This window comes from Hippocampus guttulatus, chromosome 15, assembly GCF_054856545.1.
Source record: "Hippocampus guttulatus isolate MCC_2025c chromosome 15, RoL_Hgut_1.0, whole genome shotgun sequence".
Taxonomy (NCBI): domain Eukaryota; kingdom Metazoa; phylum Chordata; class Actinopteri; order Syngnathiformes; family Syngnathidae; genus Hippocampus; species Hippocampus guttulatus.
Window position 1 is genome coordinate 2,861,209 of NC_141275.1, and position 22,447 is coordinate 2,883,655.

General features: G+C 42.0%; 1 protein-coding gene across 1 annotated transcript in view; it reads right to left on the minus strand.

Annotated features, from left to right (window-relative positions):
• Window positions 1-5,058: 5,058 nt before the first annotated feature.
• Window positions 5,059-22,447, minus strand: part of LOC147193460 (homeobox protein PKNOX2-like) — a 143,113-nt gene continuing 125,724 nt past the window's right edge. Inside the window, exons 5-12 of the mRNA XM_086131237.1 lie at window positions 20,421-20,592; window positions 13,428-13,613; window positions 13,181-13,316; window positions 12,178-12,275; window positions 9,525-9,644; window positions 9,346-9,422; window positions 8,628-8,806; window positions 5,059-6,660 (exon numbers count right to left, since the gene is read on the minus strand). Of these exons, the coding sequence (XP_085987363.1) occupies window positions 6,386-6,660; window positions 8,628-8,806; window positions 9,346-9,422; window positions 9,525-9,644; window positions 12,178-12,275; window positions 13,181-13,316; window positions 13,428-13,613; window positions 20,421-20,592 (1,243 nt within the window). The 3' untranslated portion in view covers window positions 5,059-6,385. The remainder of the gene's footprint in view (window positions 6,661-8,627; window positions 8,807-9,345; window positions 9,423-9,524; window positions 9,645-12,177; window positions 12,276-13,180; window positions 13,317-13,427; window positions 13,614-20,420; window positions 20,593-22,447) is intronic.

Sequence of the window (22,447 nt, forward strand, 5' to 3'; positions counted from 1 at the left end):
TTTGAATACCTAATATGTCAAAACATGCAGGATAATCATGTTATCTGGTGTGTTGCGTAGGTCCATTAAAGGTCCGTTTTTGAAACATGAACCAGATACATTTTTTTACAGCACATGCCAAGTTTAGGCAAAACAACCACTTACTGTATGTCTTCCAGCTTACTCCAGTGGTGCACATAGAAAAAGTAGTTGCAAAGCAAGAGCTTTGGACAGTACTGGAAGGTGCCTTATGTATTCTGGGCGTGTTTTCGGGAAATGAGAGGTTGGATTTAGTTTGAACCAGATTGAGCCAGGCCCAAGCCTAATTACAGAGAACACATTTGGGAGCATGCACCCACCCAGATGGTCCTGACTCCAGCAGACCTTCCACTACATTTCGCCAGGCTATGCAATTATATGTGTGTAAATGTGCATGTTTCTTTGGCCCGACCCTACTTTTGAAGCACGGTGGCTCCGTCTTCCTTCAAACAAGTGAGTCAATGCCAGTGGTTGACTAAGGCTCTATCATTTGCGAGACTATTTTTACATTGTGCAGGCCAGAATCTATTTCTCTTAACTTACATGAAGTTTGCAGTACATGTGTCAGAAAAACTCAGACTGTGCAAAAAAAAAAAAAGAAAAACCTATGTGATTGAATGAATATGACATGCATGCTATGAAAGCATGACAAATGAAACTAAAATTTGTTCTGACAAGAAATTGGGCCAAGCAACAATCTGTCCGTAGCTGGAAACTAACTTGGATTGTCGCTGCTCCAGGGATAGCAATTTCCTTGTTTTCATCTTTTCTTTCAGAGAGGATGCACCCTGTGACTTTCATATGATGCCGTTTATAACAATGCCGTTTACTCGCCGTAGGGAGAAGTAAGACCACTGTCGGTCATCTTATGCTGCCACTCGCTTTGAGAGGCTCTCATTACTCTATACAGCGATCTCATGTAAAACACAAACTAATAACTGTGTTATCAGCTAAAAAACAAATGTGTATAAATGTGTATGTGTACACAAACACACACACACACGCGTGCACACACACACACACAAATTCTTACCACACACAAATTCACACATTATTACCACATGCACACTGTCTTCACCTGCACCGATGAACATCCAGGGTACGGATATCGAAAAGGTGACCTTCTACAAGTACCTGGGTGTTCTTCCTCACAATAAACTAGATTGGTCAAGCAACACGGATGCTCTTCCTGCTCAGTAAACAGGTATTTTGGAGTTCAGGGGTCACTCCTGAAGACCTTCTATCTATCTATTCACCCGCGCTTCAAGGAGGAGCGGTACCGGCCCTCGTTCCTGCCGACTGCTGTCAGGCAATTGAATAGACAGACCTGAAAACCTGGACTCACCCCCACTCACCCATTTTTAATATGCATATATTTATATTTTATAATTTATATTTATTTATATACTTTTTGTTCTTATATACAGTATATATATATATAAATATATATATATATATATATATATATATATATATATATATATACACACACACACACATTTGTTCTTCTACCTCTCCCTTTCATAATTTTGCAGCTGTAAATTGGGAATTTGTCCATTGGGAGATAAATAAAGGTTTTCTCATCTTATCTTACATACATCCTGAATTTAGGGGAAAAAAATTAAGTAAATTTCATCTCTCTCAAAACAAACTGTCATGTTGCTGTTCTTGTATGTCTCCAGCAGATGGCAGTCGAGGGCCCTCCCTTCAGTGTGCACACCTGCTGCCAATGTTCTTAACAATTGCCATGGATTGAAGGACTGTCAAGATGTCAACCCTTTGTCGGATTTTTCCTCACCTCACTCATGACTTTGTCTCCGAGTGTTGAATTCTCTAGACCAGGGGTGCCCAAACCTTTTGGACCAAAGATCTACTTATCGATCAACTTACCTCCCGGGATCTACCCTCAGATCACAGGCTGCAATTGCAGACTGCTGAGCGCTAACAACTTCCTGTGACGTAATCACGCGCCACCATAAATTCAAGATTTACCTGCTTTATTTTATTTTTTAATTATTTTTCTTTTTTTGTGTGAAAATGAAACTGATAGGATGATCAGGGTGCAGCGTACATTAACACAAAAAAATCTATATTACTAACATGTACGAAGACACACAAATGTTTGTTTTTTTTTTTTTTCCTCGACACTTCTCGGATCTACTTGGGACCTGTCTTAGATCTACCGGTAGATCAGGATCGACGTAATGGGCACCCCTGCTCTAGACCATAGGTGTCAAACTCAGGTCCTGGAGGGCCGCTGCCCTGCATGTTTTCCAAGTCTCCCTGTTCCAACACACCTGATTCAAATGCTTGATCATCAGCAAGCTCTGCGCAAGCCTGACATTGAACCTGTTCATTTGAATCAGGTGTGTTGCAACAGGGAGACTTGGAAAACATGCAGGGCAGCGGCCCTCCAGGACCTGAGTTTGACACCTATGCTCTAGACGATCTTTCTAGTTCACGGCTTGGTTTCGGTTTCGTCAAAGTAAGTATTTTTGTTGCTAAGGTTAGTCTCGGTTTTGTATCCTTTGTGTCTTGGTTATTTTCTTGTCTTTTCATGACAAGCTATTTCCGTTCATATTGTCCTCCTTGCCTTTAGCAGGCGTTTTTAGTTAGGGTCGTTTTGTTTTTCCCTGGTTATTGTAACTAGCGTTCTTTTGTTGTACTTTGTCAGGCTTGCCTTTTTGTATTAATAAACCCTTTTTGTTCAATTCCATCTGAGTCCACGTTTTGAGAGTCGATTCTGTTGCGGACAACTTCCAGAACCGTAACACAATCATTATTTTGTGTAAATTAATAACCTTTTATTAAGTTGACACTTAATTGACATTAAACAATGATACGCCAGCTTGAGTGACACTGGAGGCAAGGTGGGCAAAGTGTCTTGCCCAAGGATAGGTGACTCAAGACAGAGCCAGAATCGAACAGTGGACCCTCCGGTTAACCAGACGAGTCGCTCTACCTATGACACATATCAGATATGCAACATTTTCTTCCTGATAAATCTCTCCCAGCGTTTGCCTTTTTAAATGATCATGTATACGCCATTTCCAGAAAATCACATCACTTGTGGGCTATTTTTGGAAAAATCCTGCAAGCTACTGATGTGGTCTTTGGGGGCAATACAAATTCTTACTTTTCAACGGGGACCGTCTCATTATTATTATGTATGTTATGTTTTTTTAATGATTGTGCTTTTCTGAAGGGCCTTGTAGTCCAATTGGCGTACAATCAAATGGAAATAGTTGGGGTTTTTTTCTGGCCACTGATGTTTTCTTTGAAGAATGGTGGACATTTTTAGAAAAATACTGCCAGTTCATGTAAACTTATGAGCAAGACTGTATCTATCACCCTGATTATTTTCATGTTTTGCTTTCTGGTCTTCCCATGTCTCGTATTAAAAGCCTGCAGCGAGACTAAGCCTGAAAATGTGATCATATTAGCCTCTATTAGGCTTCTGGTCGGCCTGAGATCTGATTTTAAGTGTTTACGACTTGGCTGTAAGATACTACTGAGCTTCGACGTGGATGGTATGAAATTTCTTGAATTTCACTGAAAAAAAGACAGAAGTGATGGTGTTTGGTCTCAGTGGCCTTTGTCCATCCCATCCTGTAGACTTGGGCCCCTGGGCTCCTTATCTTAAGCCAACAGCCTTGAACTTGGGTCTTAAACTGTACAGTGATTTTAAATTGGACCGGCAAATTGGTGCCTTTGTTAGATCCAGCTTCTTTCATCTTAGGCAGCTAGCTAAAGTAAAACCTCTTGTTTCTCATGAGCACTTTGAAACATTAATTCATGCCTTCATCACATCCCGGCTGGATTACTTTCATGCACTTTACAAGGGAGTCAGCCAATCCTCCATTACGCATCTCCAGTTGGTCCAGAATGCTGCTGCTCGCCTCTTGACTGGTACTCGTAAGAGGGAGCACATAACTCCTACTCTGGCATCTCTTCACTGGCTCCCTCTACATTTCTTTTTAAGATCCTATGATTTGTTTTCAAATCTTGAGATGGCCTCTCCCCACTTTACCTCTCTGAGCTCCTCTGCCCCTACACACCTGCTCGGTGCCTCGGGTCTGCAAACTACACTGTATTAGAGGTATCAAGAATTAAGCGGGGGCTCAAGGGGGATCTTAAGAGCCATCTTAAGCCTTATGCGCTCAACAAGCTAATCTTTTAGTGATTCCAAGAGCTGAAAAGAAGTCAGGAGGTTCCAAAACAATTTCTGAGCTGTCTCGGCTCCAGTACCTGCAGAGGATTGTGGATCAACAGACTAGGACTGGACCAGAGTAAGACCACTTCCCTGGATCCATCTAACTGCAAGCAGAACTTATCATCGAGTGTGATTAATGTTGTTAAGGGTGTTTCCTTCATCTGTGTTCCCTTCTCAAGATTTTGTACTTTTTTGCAGAGATATTTTCTGAGATTTTTTCCTTTTTTTTAGATGGGTGGGGGGGGGGGGGGGTGAGACCAGGTGATGTCCATCTCTGTGAACTGTGGGCTTGTGAAGTCCTTTTGAGATTTTTGGGTGAATAAGTGCTTTTTAAATACACTGAAAATAGAAGTGATTCAAACTGCATAGTGTATGCAGTTTGAGCGAGGTGGAGCGAGGTGCTAACTAGAAAGAGAGATTAAAGGATGCCATCGCCACGTAGTGTGGTTGTGAATGCAACAACCCTTCACACCAAATCAGTTATTTCTTATGAAGGAAAAATTGCTGAAATTTGATGACAGGAGTTGAAACGTAGTCATTAATTGAAAGACCTTTGATGTCAAGCTGGCGGTCCGGTGTTTAAATGGTTAGTATATCGGCTTCACAGTGCAGAGGTGCAGGGTTCGATTCTGGCTCCGGCCTTCCTGTGTGGGGTTTGCATGTTTGTTTGCCTGCCTGGGTTTTGTCCGGGCACTCCGGTTTCCTCCCACGTTCCAAATACAGTGAGGATAAACGCATGAGAAAATAGGATGGATGGATGGACGAATGCTAATTGCAGTACTTAATTTGTAATACTGCTTGCAGATAAAACAAAATACATCGTCCACATCTGTCCAGTTACATATTTTAATTATTAAAATTGGTCTATTGAAACACAGTAGATTATGACAAGAAGTGTACAAATGAAATATAAATATTCCCCCTTTGTCTATCACTTGCGCTGGAAGATCGAGTTTTAAAAAAGCAGTTGAGAAAATAATATTAATGAGCAACAGATTTCACAGTCACCACTCAACATTAAATATAACACTTTTTTTAGACACCTTCACAATCCAAATTAGTGCATCCCTTTTTGTGGTTGAGTACAGAACGAAAACCCTTTACCAGTCTCTTCAAAATCCTTCACATAAAACTGAATTTACGGCAGACTTTTCTTCCACGACTTGCTCAGTCCTTCATCTTCATCAAAATGATTTTCTTTCAATGAAAAGTCCATCCGGAGATGACCATGGCTTATTCAGTCGGAGATTCCAAATTCCTCGACTGATTGTGTGATTCCAACTGACGTGGGAAAAAGTTTGCGGGGGTTGGTAACTTTTGCCACTTTCGGAACAGCAACATACAAGAATCACCTAAAAGAGTGAAGCAGATCTCGAAGGAAACTGCACACAGCCATCATTGTCATGTTGCTTGAGCTTATCTTCTGAGCCCCAAAAGAAAACAAACTACTGAAAGCAAAAAATAAAAATAAAAATCTGCAAACCTTCACCCATCAAGACACTTGCCTACTACATTAGATTCGCTTATGGAGAACCGAACGTTCAAAGATCATGCTTAAAAGGCTTTCGGCAAGCTCGAATATGTTTAAGTGGAAGAAAAAATGCTCAGTTTTGTTCGACCTGAGAATCCGGAAGATTTTAACAGTGATGAAGAAGGATTGTGCAGGTATTTCAAAAGCATGCCCTCATCTCCTCTCACTTTTTGACGAAGCCTTGCATTTGCAAAGTGATGTAATTACAGTTGGTAACCGCATTTCGTCGAGCTAAGTTGTTGGGACGACTGGCATTTCGAAAACTTGTTGGAGGTGTGCTTTGAGCTTTGAGAGGAAATTTAGAGTCGGCTGACCTATCAGGTTCTCTGGAGCATAACATTCTTTCTCATTTGTTTATGACAGGCATTCTATGTAGTAACTGTACTTTATAAAGCCCACTCCAGTCAAGTAAAATTGTTAGCTGTGTTTTCACTTCATTTTTTGTAAGGGTCATGATGTCCTATTTTCTTCCACAGTTTCTCAATCGAAGCAGCCCTGATTGATTTGCGTGCCGTCAAATGCATATTAAATATGGCAACGGTGCCATATTGGGTTGGAATCGGAAATTCGCCGTGTCGATGGGCCAAGTGAGGTCAACGTCTTCGTGTCTCTCTCCACTCTGACTATTCCAGTTCCTCTCTGTGCTCTATGCTCACATCTCTTCTTCCCGCTCCTCCGCTGGGCATCGGCCTCCCCGTATTGTTTTCATTCTCTCCGTCCTCTTCCTCCTCCTCCTCTTCCATTCCTTCCTCTTCCTCTTCCCCCTCCTCCTCCTCATCATTTTCATCCTCGTCGTCTGTGCCATCCATGGAGTCATCAGCTCCAAGCATGGCTTGCTGCATGGCCAGAGTGGCAGAGTCCGATGATAGCGACTGGAGACTGTCCAGGCTAAGTGGATCTGAGAGTCGGCAGAAAGCAGAATTATTCGCCATTAGGGGTGGAACAAAAAACAGAATTGGGAAATTGGTTTTGAGTTCACTGAACTGAATCTTGACATTTTAAAATGACTAGTCCTTAAATCATATCGAACCCTATTTATCCATCCATTTTCGAATCCGCTTTATCCTCACAAGAGTCGCGAGGGGTGCTAGAGCCTCTCCCAGCTGTCTTGGGGCAGTTGGCGGGGGACACCCTGAATTGGTTGCCAGCCAATCGCAGGGCACACATAGACGGACAACCATTCACGCTCACAATCATATCTAGGGACAATTTAGAGCACAGGTCTCCAACTCAAATCAAGCAAATCTATTTTTCCAGAATGCTTGCTGAAGTCTGAAACAAAATTTAACATTGTTAGATGTAATCCATCATTACTGAGAGATATTGCAAGCATGATATCATTACGTACTTGTTGCATTAATGTAAACAATGGTTGAACTACCCATTAATCTTGACTTCTGATTTCAAAACAAGTTATCCACCAAGGAAACCGTAACTAAAATGTGGCCCGCTTAGGGAAACCGTTACTACAATGTGACCCACTCCAAAAATGAGATTGACACCCCTGATTTAGAGTGTTCTATTAGCCTGCCATGCATGTTTTTGGAATGTGGAAGGAAACCAGAGTACCCAGAGAAAATCTACGCAGGCACGGGGAGAACATTCAAACACAGGAAGGCCAGAGCCGGAATCGAACGCTGCACCCCTGCACTGTGAGGCCGACGTGCTAACCAGTCGACCACCGTACCACCAACCCTATTTGTCGAGGTACGTATTAAAACGTCTTTTAGTGGAGAGATTAGTGCACATTCTTATTATCTATCAATCCACCCATCATGTATATCGTTGATCTTTCCTAGGGTTGGGTGCTGGAGCCTCTCCCAATAGACTTCAAGCAATATGAGGCGTACACCCTAGACTGGCTGCTAGCCAATCACAGAGCACTATTATTAGGATCAGGATGATTATTACGTCGCTGATGGTTTAGCGGTAAACTCGCCTGACTTCTGAGCGGGCAATGTGGGATCGGTTCCCGCTCGGTGATGATGTAGGTGTGAATAGATTTTTGTCTCTATAAGCGCCCTGCGATTGACTGATAACCAGTCCGGGGTGTAGTCTGCCTTCAGATGGGATAGATTCCCCCGCGACCCCGTTCAGGAAATGCGGTGTTGGAAATTAGATGGATTTAAGATGATTATTATTCATCTATTCATCCATTTTCTACACAGCTTATCTTGCTCAAGGTTGCAGGGAGCATGAGCCTATCCCAGTTGACTTTGGGCAAGAGGCAGACTTCACCCTGGACTGGTCGTTAGTCAGTGTTCTTTCACCCTTTCAGGGACAGTGGTTACTACAGTGGACAGCTGACCATGTTATCAGGTTACAAGGTGCATGGAAGGGTTAAAAAAGGTTTGTTTGGTTACGCCCCCCCCCCCCCGCCCCCCCACCTCCCGGACATTTTTTCCAGTGATTATTATACTAACGGTTGAAATAATGGATGGATGGCAGTTTTACTGTCTCTCAGGCATCCTTTCCCCAAGACGGTTAGCTTCTTGCGTCTAAACGATCAATAGTGGCACTCAGTGGTGGAAATGGAAACATACATGATTAAATGTCTCTTTTTTTTGGTGCACAACACAGTTAAGTCATACCATGGCTAGACTTGGAATTGAAGTGCATTTATATTTGATGAAAATCAAGGAATATACTTCAATAAATCAGTGTTATTTAACCATTTCATGTACCCTGTAACCTGATAACATGAGAAGCTGCTAATGGTAGCTAAATCTAGCCAATGTAGGAATAATCTTGGGTCTTAACTGCATGTCCTCTACATACAGTATACATGCAGTCACAGTATCTTGCATGGGAAAATGGAAACTTTCTATGCACATATGTCATAGAAAGTATTTGATGATACTGTACCGTCGGAATTATTTCCCGTTTGAGATCTGTGCGTTTGCAAAACTCCAGCCACAATGGAATCGGGCCAGAAACGCTGGGTGGGACGATGCTGGGACTTCATCTTCTTTGCTTTAGGAGCTGGGTCAGGGTTACTGGCATCCAGCATAGGCTGGAGGATACGCCGGCGAGCATTGATGAACCTGAAAACAGAGAGGGAAAATGAAGTTGATGCCTTCAATTAACCAGCCATATTTTGGAAATGTGGCGTGAAGAGAAACATGGAAACACACCACACATGAGGGCTTGAACTCCTGCAAGCCTCAAAATAAGCGGTTTCGCATCACAAAGTGTGAGTCAAAATTTGTATTTTGCGGCTCATCAAAACACATTGAATAGCAAAACAGAGCTTCAGCTTGCTAGTTAGTGCAGCTAAACACGTTGCTATGCAAAGAAAAAAAGTGATCTCGAGATTTTTCAGAAATGTCACAGCTAGAAATGTTGAGGCATGATCAAATCTGGACTGCACAAGCTTTTATTGGTCAAATTTAAAAACAACAAAAAAGGAAATATCTCAAAAACCTGATGTGCTAGGAAAAAAAAGGCAATGCGCGTTTAAAATCAGGGTCAAAAATTTGCTGTTCTTAGGTGTTATTAGTAGACAATACATAAGACAACCAGAAGATGGCATCATAGGGTAAATCAAGTGTTCCCACAACGGCGCAGGTCAAGAACATCTTACCAGTTATTCACTTGCAAAAGTGTCAAGCTTGTTTGTGCTGCAATTTGCCTTTTCTCGTCCTCTGTGGGATACGGGTGCTAGTGGGAGAACAGAACACAGCATTTGGCATCAATAATTGTGTTTTGCCGCCCTCAGCACATGATATTGTACATGCCATTTAGCCATTATTTCTGCCTTACCATAAGATGCTGAAAGAGCCATGAGCGCATGATGTTAGTGGCTTGTTTGGGAAGGACCCCCCTTTTATTCCTTGACTTCTTGTCTTCGCTGTCCAATAGGGCTGACAGATCGACGTTTAACTGTGGCAGAAGAGTCAAAGAATATTGACAAAAGGTAGTAAGAGAAAGGTAAAAGCAAATTGGATGCATGGACTTCGTTAATGTTACCACGGTAACACAAGGAGGCAACCAGTCATCTTTTTTTTTTCCTGTGACAATGGTAGAAACACATCTTCAAGTGTCACCATGGTAACTGAGTTTGAGAAATAATGCTTCTTCCCTCAACCTGAAAAACATTTTTAGGTGTCCTGAAAAGCATGATGTAAGTGTCATTCATTATTATGTCTAAATTTAAAAAATCCCCATCTTTCACTCTGTGGAGATAATATAAGATAAGATAAGATAAGATAAAATATCCTTTATTTGTCTCACACTGGGGAGATTTACAGCCTCCAGCAGCAAGAATGTGGGTTATATATATATATATATATATATATATATATATATATATATATATATATATAGTGTTTTCTGTAACTTTCAGAACTATCAGAAGGTCTGAGGTTCAGGATTCATTATTCAATTTTGAAGCTGGAACATGCCAACTGCAATTATTGTGTACATTTAACTTAGATGATTTAAAAATATATATTTTATGCAATATATACTGTATATGGGGCGGCCTGGTAGTCCAGTGGTTAGCACGTCGGCTTCACAGTGCAGAGGTACCGGGCTCAATTCCAGCTCCAGCCTCCCTGTGTGGTGTTTGCATGTTCTCCCCGGGCCTGCGTGGGTTTTCTCCGGGTGCTCCGGTTTCCTCCCACATTCCAAAAACATGCATGGCAGGCTGATTGGATGCTCTAAATTGTCCCTAGGTGTGAGTGTGGGCGTGAATGGTTGTTCGTCTCTGTGTGCCCTGCGATTGGCTGGCAACTGATTCAGGGTGTCCCCGCCTACTGCCCGAAGACGGCTGGGATAGGCTCCAGCACCCCCCGCGACCCTAGTGAGGATCAAGCGGTTCGGAAAATGGATGGATGGATGGATATACTGTGTATACGTATATATACTGTATATAAATATATTTTTTTTAAAAAAAGGAAATGTCTCAAAAACCTCATGTGTGTGTGTGTATATATATAACAATCATTACTTGGAGCACATTGTATTGTTCATTCATTGTTCATCTGATTTGTGCAGTGAGAAAATTGATTGTCAAGTGGTCTTCAACTCCTAACAGTGAATTTGCAGTTCGAAGAAAAACAAAACTGTTGGGCATCCATGTTGGGGTGTAAGAATTTGTTGTGGCATCTGTGGGTCGAAAAAATATAGAAATAAAGAAAGAAGGATAATACATTCTTCTTTTAAAGCCATCCCTTTTCTACCACCTGTTTTGTTCTGAATCACACATGATCACCTAAAAATGAACATAACACACCTAACCTGAGTATATACAAATTAAACAGGTTTTCCCTGTTCAAAACTGCACTGGTGAAAGGACACTTCGATTCTCTCTTCTCTCATCTCAAACTGCGTCTGAGGGCAAAGTGGTTAGGATTGCACGACTATCCGTGTTTTATGTTATGTGTTGTGTTTACTATTTGTAACAACAGCGTTGTTACAGCTGCAGCTGTTGTGGAAGCGCTATATAAATCAGGATGTATTGTATTGTATTGTATTAACATTCCTTTTTACATTTCCTTTTTGTCCTTGAATGCACGCTCGGTCCAGCCAATCATAAACCTCTTTTCATGTTCAGCTGAGGGCGGGACAATGAGTGAGACGTGCGCGAAGAAAACGGAAGAGAAAGAGAATGCAGAACACATTCGATAGATTAAGAGCCAAGAGACAAGTCATCCCTCGTCATTTGGAAGTATTTTGGATTTAAAAAGAAAAAAAGTGGGTTTTAAACCAGAGCAGAGCATTGTGCAGGTCGAGCTCACATTTGTAATAATCATGACAAAACACACCAGTACAACATATTATGTTCCACTACATGACGACACAACCGCATTTCTACTGCATCGAGCAACATTGTAAATTGTGAGAGGTCCTTTCTGGAACCAGAAAAGATTCCCCCAAAAGAGTTGATTATGGGGAGTGGTCTCTGTGTGGGACCCTTGTGGTTAATTATGAGGGGGTGGAGCCTAATAGATCTTAATTTAGTCAAAAACAAAATACTTAACCCACACATATATGCTTATATTTATTTATCTACTTTTTGTCTTCTACTTTCTCCCTTTCATAATTTTGCTGCTGTAAATTGGGAATTTCTCCATTGTGAGACAAATAAAGGTTTTCTTATTTACTGCACAGTCGACACCTGCTATTCGGTGGGGAGACTGACGGAGCTAGCCCACGAAATGGGGAAAATCCACGGATAAATGAGATTAAAATGCACAGTGGAAGGCTGATTTTAAGTATCACAGAAAAACCAAACAAACAAATACCCCCCCCCCCCCCCCCAAAAAAAGAGAATACTGTAGGTGAATCTGCGGGTGCCGATCTCACCGTTCTATAAATTCTTTGCATTTCCTATCATACATCAAATTTTTGCGGGGGGGATGTCATCATGGGATTGAGAAAGTATACATCCGGGTGTGCTGTGCTGCTTTACCTGCGAGTTCTGGATCTGAATAGTTCCCGGTGCCAGTGCCTGCGTTAACACTTGTCCTTGTGATGTCACCATAGCAACCGGCTGATACAGCGTCCCACCTAACATGAGAAATGACTGTCATGAGAATCCATTAGTTTCAGCAGACTGACACATCCGAGTCCCTCACAACTTGTGGAGTCTTAGCACATAAAAGTAAATAAAAAGCATGACAACCAACAGCAATGACTGCTGAATTAAGGTTGTGAAGAAAGAACCGTTTTCTGCTGCTGGTCTAATTAGCCTTGATCAAGACAATTTCCACAGACAGTTTGAGCGCTTCAATGTCTCACGATCAAAAGATGACAGATTGATTCATTTGAGGTTGAAAGAGATTTCCAGAGGGCAAGATTAACATCTCACTGTACATGGTTGACATAAGAAGGGTCTGCAGGCCTTGCACCCTGTGAATGATAATTACCACTCTTACTAAACCTAACAATGTGTGAACATGGACCATTTGATGAAGTTGAACCTACGTATAAGCCAATCAATTATACCAATTACGAATTTATTTTATCTTTAATCATTCTTTCTAATCTGAAATTTAATTAAAACTCCTTTAAGAATATTTATCACACTGATGTCTAGTATTATTTACTACAACACTATTTCATGGAGGCATGCACCTTTGTTCTCCATCCATTTTCTGATCCGCTTATCCTCACAAGGGTCACGGGGGGGTGCCGGAGCCTATCCCAGCTGCCTTCGGGCAGTAGGCGGGGGACACCCTGAACCGGTTGCCAGCCAATCGCAGGGCACACACATACGAACAACCACGCTCACACCCACACCTAGGGAGAATTTAGTGTTCAAGGCCCGGGGAGAACATGCAAACTCCACAGAGTGAGGCCGGAGCTGGAATTGAACCCAGTACCTCTGCGCTGTGAGGTTGACGTGCTAACCACTGGCCCACCTGTGTTCTCATCAGCTCCAAATTCATTCATTAGATGTGGATAATTCTTACCCGATACCACTTGAGAGTTGATGGTCGTCATAGAAACACTGCCCTGCTGCAAACCCCCACTGGGTGCCACAATCCCTGCAGGGTTGACAGGGTTGGACACAGAGGTCATGGACGGAGCGGAGGTCTGATTTAGTTCCTGGGGTATCATACAGAAACACAAGACGTACCATGAAGAGATAAAAATAACGAAAACAAGCAGGGGTAATATACATAATACGATAAGAGCTGTCCAAAGTGTGAAACTGACCTGCTGCATGCTGAGATTGGTGTGCGTAGGAGAATAGGGTCCCCCCAGGTCGTTACGGAGAAGGTTGTCACTGTGCATCTTGGTTTTGAGGCAGGTGATGTATCGGTTGCAGAAATCCTTACAGAGTTCATTGACCTTCTCGAGCTCCAATAAGTGGATCCGCAACACTTGAATAGCTTTAACCATCTGAAGTTAATAAAAGCACATGATCACAATATAAATACCGTATTTTCTGCACTATAAGGTACTCCGGATTATAAGGTGCACCTTCAATGAATGGCCTGTTTTAAACTGTTTTCATATATAGGGTGCACTGCAGTATATGGTGCATAGAATAAAAGCGACAATAGTGGCTGCAGTTACACTAAGCATCCACGCGAAAGGGAATACAATACAATACAACACAGCTTTATTTATATCGAGAACCACTGCAGCTGTGACTGTGAGAACTGGCCACAAACACGGACATGAAACATATAAATACAAATTGTATGACAAAACATTAAATGAAAGACAAAAGTTATGGAGATAATTGAAAAGGCACACAAGCCTTGTGGGCTCACATCCACAAGGGGCTAATTATGCTGAGAAGTCTTGCTTGTCTCCTTCCTTCATTTAGTCATTAGTTAACTATGCTTTTGGTATTATCTTCATTTCACAATGGCTGCGGTGAGCTCACAAAGCAGTCTGTTTGAGTGTGTGTTGGCGAATGCACGTCAATTAGTGTCAGGCTCCTGCTAATAATCAGCACTAGATGGCATTGGAACACTAACAGGGAAACAGCTCAGTGGGGAATTTAAAGAGAGTTACACTCTCTTTATATTAGGCGCATCGGACTAAAGGGTGCACTGTTGCCTTTTGAGAAAATTGAATGTGTTTAGGTGAGCCATATAGTGCAGAAAATACGGTACACCTTTCATAAAACCCGACTTGCCGCACTCCTACATTGCCCACTTTACGATGTTATATACAGCAGCACTGTATGCTCTCACTGAATGGTACTGTTCTCTAAATGGACAGCATTTCAATATTTCAAAAGGCAGAATTATATCAGCAAGAGTTTTTGTCGCTGTTTAGCTTTCACATTTCTTGGCTTTAGCCTTTGCCTCTCAAGATAGGAAAATAAAGATACATTCAACTTATTTAGCACAGTGCAGTCATAACGCATTATGAATGTCGGGAGAGTGGGGAGCAATTAGAATTAGTTTTGGGTTTAACCATTTCTGGGACAGCGGTTACTGTACTACAGTGGACAGGTTATCAAGTTATCCTTATTTGTGCATGAAAGGGTTCAATAGGTGGAGTATTTAACATGATGACATTTGATATCTTTGTGTCAACGATGCCATGATCCTGTTTTTTTCCTCCTTGTTGGTTTGTCTCATCTCTTTCTAAACTTCTGTCTGAAAGAATCAGTTTCTGTGTTTGTTCTATTGTTAGTTGTATTGGATTGTGTCGTTAGGAATTTTCCCCCATTGCGCTTTTATATCCTCCTGTGTTTGTTTGTTTTTCGCTGTTGTGGTTTATTTCCTTTGTTTTCCGCTTTATTTTTTTAAGTAGATGTTTTCAGTTGTTTTGTCCTTTTCGGCAACCAGCTCCTCTCGTGTTTCAGGCATTGAACTCTGTTTTCTTTTACCTGATTTCTGGAGGTTTCCATGTGAACCTTTTGCTGATATAGTTTTTCGTTTCCTGTATTTTATTTTCTTGTTCACACTACACTTGCTCCCTGGGTTAAATAAAATGATTGTTTGGTTGTTGTATTTTGAGATGTCTCTGCTATTTATTTTGGGTCTGTAATCTGTGTACATGATCTTAACAATCAAAAAAAATGTTAGAGCAGTTTGAGGAGAGGGCAAAATTTTGAGCTAAATGTCAAATAAACGACTACAAAATATTGGTAAAACCTAAAAGCATTGCAACGGTAGTTGTAATCCGTTTAGTATTCAAGAGAACACAAAATGGAAATACAATTTTGATGATGCAAGTCAAGAGACAATTCTTATTTGAAATACTGTGTCAAATTAGTATTAGTAAAGAATCAACAATCAGTACTAAGGAAGTAAAACAAAGTAATTCTGACATTCTCACACGTATTCACACCTATAGACACAATTTATTTCTGTCAGGAAACCAAAGAAGCATATTTTTGAGACATACAAGAGCGATATGTTCACCACTACGACATGTCCGATGCTTCAATCAAATATTCCGTCTTTTGTTCTCATCAGCCATTGTCTCAGCATCAACGACATTGATATTCTTCGCACCGTCAGACACACTACAATAAACCCCTTCAAAATTAAGGTCAACAGAATGGACAGAAATGCGCTTGACTACGGAGGAGAAAATTCAGCTAATTAAACTCGGTGAGTTTTATAACAAGACAGACTTTTGCTCCCATCGTAACCAGTCAGGCCCAATGTGACATTACCACGGGAAGGAAAAATGAGTGGCCCCTGGGAGGGATGCTTGTACCCTGTGCCTCATAAAACACACAGATGCAGGGTTAATTGACTGTTCAACCCTGATCGGCGTACTCTCATAAAGTTTTGTATCCGTCTTTGTTTCAAGGGAGATAAAAACCTTGTAATTCACAAAAAATTCAACCACAAGAGTCCACTTATCATTAAAATTCAGAAAATTGCATGCACTGAGAAATTGATAGACACTTAATATTCAAACGGGTGTAATTTATGTTGAGCACTGTGATAGTGTCATCTTGGGTCGACTGTGTGGCCAACATTAATTGATCCATCCATTTTGTACAGTACCTAGCTTGTGCTTCAACATTCATGGGAGGCAACAATAATAAATAATGTAAAATTATGTGTTGAAAGAAAAGGAGCTTTTAATGTAACGGTGATGCCTCCTTCACAAAACACGGCGCTATTGCGTTTTTGTTGAATCTCGGTTTTCTTCATAAGTTTTGTCTTTCATTTTTTATTTTGTAATGCCATTTGTATTTATATGTTTAATGTCTTTGTTTGTGACCAGTTCTTATTCTTACAGCTGCAGCGGTTGTGAAGGTTCGATATAAACAACGTTGTATTCTATTGTATTGCAGGGGTGCCCACACTTTTTGGACCAAAGATCTACTTTTCGATCAACTAACCTCCCGGGATCTACCCTTACCGGCGCGCGCGCACACACACACACACACACACACACACGCCATGATTAGAAACAGCCTGAAACTGAGGCATGCGATGCACTTTTGCAGCCTGTTAACCATCGTAGCTCACACGTACCATTTTAAAGTGCTTCCCTGGGCCCTCCTAGATTCCTATTCTTTGCCCGTGCCCTCGGTGAATTGTACACGAAGCAAACTCTGAATGAGAATAATGACGATCAAAGATAGAGTGCAACAGCTCTGATCACAAGCTGCAATTGCAGACTGCTGAGCGCTAACAACTTCCAGTGACGTAATCACGCGCCATCGTAAATTCAAGATTTACCTGCTTTATTTTTAAAACTTTTTTTGGGAAAATGAGACTGATAGGATGATTAGGGTGCAGCGTACATTAACACAAAAAATATATATTACTAACATGTACAAAGACACACAACTGGTTGTTTTGTTTTTTTCTCCTCGACACTCCTCGGATCTACTTGGGACCTGTCTTAGATCTACCGGTAGATCAGGATCCACGTAATGGGCACCCCTGTTGTATTGTATTCCCTTTGGCGTAGCACCAATTAGTGGATGCATAGCGCAACCGCAGCCACTATTGTAGTTTCTATTCTATGCACATTACAATGCAGTGCTCCTATAGTGCAGAAAATACTGTACACACTCTGTTTGAGTGTAAAATGTCAAAACCTGTCCGACTTCCAACCTGTGCCCAAGTTCTCCCTCATCATTTCTCATGTGTACACAAAATCTGGGTTCAACTGAATTCTACAGTGCCCCAACTCCAACAGTTTGAAAATCGAGATGAGGCAGTGAATGTTGATTCCAAATTACTTCCACAGGCATCAATGGCAGTGAATGAGTTAATTGATTGAAATTAATGAGAGTCTGAAATTAATACAATTTTCAGTTTAAAGGGGAAGTCAAGTCAGATATTTCCTTTAAAGTAACACAGTATGTTTTATGTGCTCCCACTAGTCTAAACATGGGATTGTGATTCAAATTGTGTTTGTGGAGTATTACATTGAAAACGTTTTTTGTTTTTGGCAAATAATCATAAACTTTGAATTTTATGGCTGCAACTCATTCCAAAAAGACTGAGAAAATTGAGGAATGCTCATCAAACACCTTTGTGGGACATTCCACAAGTGACGAGGTTCAGTAGGAACAGGTGCATGTCATGATTGCCTATAAAAGGAGCTTCCCTGAATTGCTCAGTCATTCACAAGCAAGGATGGGGTGAGGTTCACCTCTTCATGAATATTTGGATGATAAAATAGTTGAACAGTCTCAGAACAATGTTCCTCAACGTACATACTGTATTGCAAGACACACCGCTGGTTTCTCTGGGCCAGAGCTCATCTAAACTGGACTGATGCAAAGTAGAAAAGTGTTCTGTGGTCTGATGAGTCCACATTTCAAATAGTTTTTGGACATTGTGAACTTCATATCCTCCGAGCCAAAAAGGAAAAGAACCATCTGGACTGTTTGGGGCACAAAGTTCAAAAGCCAGCATCTGTGATGGTATGGGGCTGTATTGGTTGGTGCCAATGGCATGGGTAAGTTCCACATCTGTGAAGGCACCATTAATGCTGAAAAGTACATAAAAATGCCATCCAAGCAATGTCTTTTTCATGGATGCCCCTGCTTATTTCAGCAAGACGATGCCAAATTATATTTGGCACATATTACAACTGTGTGGCTTCGTAGTAAAAGAGTGCGGATACGAGAGTAGCCTGCCTGCAGCCCAGACCTGCTCCCCACTGAAAATGTATAGTGCATTACGAAGCGTAAAATGCAACAGCCGAAATCCTCAACTGTTGAACAGCTGAAGCTGTACTGAAACCACGAACAGGAAAGAATTCCACCTACAAAGCCAAACATTTTAGAGTGATCTCAAGGAGACATGATGCATTCCCCCCCCCCCCCCCCCACCCCCACTATCTAAAACAGTTGTGAGATAATAATATGTCTTTCATGACAATATCCCACTGATAAAAACCCTCTGTCATTAATCATGTGTGTGTGTGTGTGTGTGTGTGGTGGTTGAGTACATGTGCCCTGACACCTTATTTCAGGGCAAATACTAAGTATGGATTTTGACCAGCTGTTGTCTCTCCTCAACTCAGTGTACAAGTGGAAAGTGCCAGTCGCTATTCAGCCGGAACTTACACACCTGTTGCCAAGTTACGGAGTCTCCACCCAGAGGCTTTTACCATCATAACTTGGTATATGACTCACTGAAGGCTGGATTCAGTACTCCCCACTTTTACCCAGAACGTCCACTGTACATCAAGGGACAATAAAGCCCTGGACTTGCTGCATGCAACCACAAGAAATGTGTGTAGCAGTACGAGCCTGCCCCCATCAGGTTTATTGGACCACAACCTCATGTTGTTAACTCCTCAGCATGGTCTTGCAGTTCAAAGGCCTTTCATAACAACAAGCAAAGTGCTGCAGGATTGCTTTGAGTGCACAGGCTGGGATGTGCTTTGTGATCCACACTGGGACAAGATCAGAGTTGAAAAGGCTCAAGCGTCAACTCAAGTTCAGACCAAAATTGGCAAATGATTTAATAATAGTAAACTGGAGCTAAAACTCCAGCAGAATGAGGTGTGGAGGGGGATAAGAAACATCACAGGTCTAAAAATAAAAGATCATCAAACCTAGGTGGGGCACTTTGGACACGGCTATTCAGTTTTCCAGATTCATTTCTGTACTCCTTGTTCATTCCCCACACCTTACCCAGACCCAACATCAGTTTCCACGACAACCAACCACCACAATTCACCCCCCCCCCCAACTCTTACGTCCTTCCGAGTGGAAGGGTCCAGTATTAGGGTCCTGAAGGTTGTCATCTATCTAGTGTCCTGAAGCAGACTCAAAATTGTCCATAGGTATGAATATGAGTGTAATTGGTTGTTTCTCTACATATACTGTACATTATATTGCTAACATGATGAGCTAATGCAAAAACCTTGTGGATTGTGAAAGAATTCAACAGAGACCTCTTCTAACACATTTTTAAATGAATTTAGTTGAGGGTAAAAGTGGTGGATTAGTCAAGTATGTCCCCAGACCTTAAACCTATTAAGCATCTGTGGAGCATCCACGAACGAAAGGTGGAGCACAAAGTCTCTATATATCCACCAGCTATGTAATAATGTCATGGAGGGGTGGAAAAGAATTCAAATGGAAACCTTTGAAGCACTAGTGAACTCCAAGCCCAAGAGCGGTCACACAGTTTTGGATAATAATAATAATAATAATAATAATACATTTTATTTATAAGCGCCTTTCAAGACACCCAAGGACACTTTACAAGAACAAAAAACACAAAACAAATAATGGTGGCTACACGGCATATTGATAGTGAACATTTTCACCGAGATGCATTTTTATATCCACATTTGCTGTACAAGCTATATGCTGCCTACCTTATATTGTAGCAAAGTCTAATTTCTTTTGTGTTGTCACATGAAAAGCTACAAGCAAATATTTACAAACATGTAAGGAGTTTACTCACTATTGGGATACCATAATTCTTCAATACCTGTGCAAATTATTCCACCTGATGTGCTTGTTTGTGTTTTTAGTGAAGATAAATGGTGCAGCAGACATTAAATACAAAAAAGTCAAATTCAAAAGCCTGAGGGTGGATGCAGGCAAAGAAAGAACATGCAAAGTACACAGTCCTAGCCGCTGTAAGGGCTTTATCAAACAAAAACATGTATTTGCATAGATGACCAGACTTAGTCTTTGCAGCGGCCCAGATGTACTACTACTCTTATAAACCAGCCCAGTACTTCATCTCAATGTTAATTATTAGCAGATACTGTATTTTGTCAAACCAAATAACTCACCAAGTTGTCCAGCTCTGGATCTTCACTGAAGAAAGGCTTATGATCCCGCTCCTGCTGGTGAACAAAGTTTTCAATGTCGACATCAAAGCTGGCAGACGTGATGCACTCAGATCCCTGTGTAGCCTGCTCACATTTCTCAAACAACAACGCCAGCAGGGGGAACAACGGATGTCTAGGGAAGAAGAAAATAAGAGGGCCCACCAAATCAGTGGTGTGCCATCAGGACCGTCTCCGCAGGCGCAAACACTGTCAGAAACCCAGACCTACATTTACAACTTCGTGTATTTTCCGCACAATAAGACACATCTAAAACCATTCAATTTTCTCAAAAGCCAACAATGTGCCTTATAATCCGACGCGCCTGACATATGGTTTAAAATTACGATTTTTTTTGGACATAGTATTTTAAATGTTCTGTACAGTGCTTTGTTCCAGCTGCAGCGGTTGTGAAAGCACAATATAAATAAAGCTGTATTGTATTCTCTCTAGCGTAGCTCCATCTAGTAGATGCATAACGCAACCTCAGCCACAATTGTAGCTTCTATTCTATGCGCCTTATCATGCAATGCACCCTATAAATGAAAACAGTTTTAAAATAGGCCATTCATTGAAGGTGCGCTTTATAGTGTGGAAAATACGGTAAATAATTTATTTCCAAGAGTCTTTTGTCTTCATTTTATTGCGTGTATCATGGCCGCACGACTTCCAGTCCTTCGGGGGTTGACTTATTTTTTTGGGGTTCGATCAGATTTCTGCCTTGATGTGTTGCCTTGCACATATTATTTCATCCAACACCTTCAAGACCTCGAGTGCAGACATCAACCACACTCACGCCACTGAAAATGCTTGTTCTTCTTTTAGCGCAATCAGATTGTAGATTCACCTACGGAAAGCCATCCCACAGACCCTGCGACGAGTGAGTTTCTCCGTCCCCTCATTGGTTCGGCTTCTTTTGCATCTAATTGGTTCAGATCAATGTGTAGCCTGAAGCTTGATTTACGACGGAGAACGATATCGGACCATGATTGAAAATTCATTTTCAAGGCCGTAAAAGAAGAACTTTTTGAAGTTATTTTCATGTAATTTGGCTCACCAGGGAAATTCCTGACAGTACCATTCTGATATTGATATCAGGGATGTAAACAAACAGTAGAAAAAAAAGCAAAAGCAGCCTGAGAAACAAAGAGTTCAATATTTATTCAACCTAAATCCATCCATCCATTTTCTGATCCGCTTTATCCTCACACAAGGGTGGCGGGGGGTGCTGGAGCCTATCCCAGCTGTCTTCAGGCAGTAGGTGGGGGACACCCTCAACTGGTTGCCAGCCAATCACAGGGCACACATAGACGAACATCCATTCACGCTCGCAATCACACCTAGGGACAATTCCATCCATCCATCTTCGACCGCTTATCCGGGGCCGGGTCGCGGGGGCAGCAGCTTTAGCAGGGAAGCCCAGACTTCCCCCTCCCGAGCTACTTCTTCCAGCTCTCCCCGGGGGATCCCGAGACGTTCCCAGGCCAGCTGGGTGACATAGTCTCTCCAGCGTGTCCTGGGTCGTCCTCGGGGTCTCCTACCGGTGGGACATGCCCGGAACACCTCACCAGGGAGGCGTTCAGGAGGCATCCGAATCAGATGCCCAAGCCACCTCATCTGGCTCCTCTCGAACGGAGAGCCCGGACACCCTGCGGAGAAAACTAATTTCGGCCGCTTGTATCTGGGATCTCATTCTTTCGGTCACGACCCATAGCTCGTGACCATAGATGAGGGTTGGAACGTAGATCGACTGGTAAATTGAGAGCTTCGCCCTTTGGCTCAGCTCCTTCTTTACCACGACAGACCGATACAACGTCCGCATCACAGCAGACGCTGCACCGATCCGCCTGTCGATCTGTCGCTCCCCTCCTGCCCTCACTTGTGAACAAGACCCCAAGTTACTTAAACTCCTCCACTTGGGGCAAGATCTCCAGAGGGGGCACTCCACCCTTTTCCGACTGAGGACCATTGTTTCAGATTTGGAGGTGCTG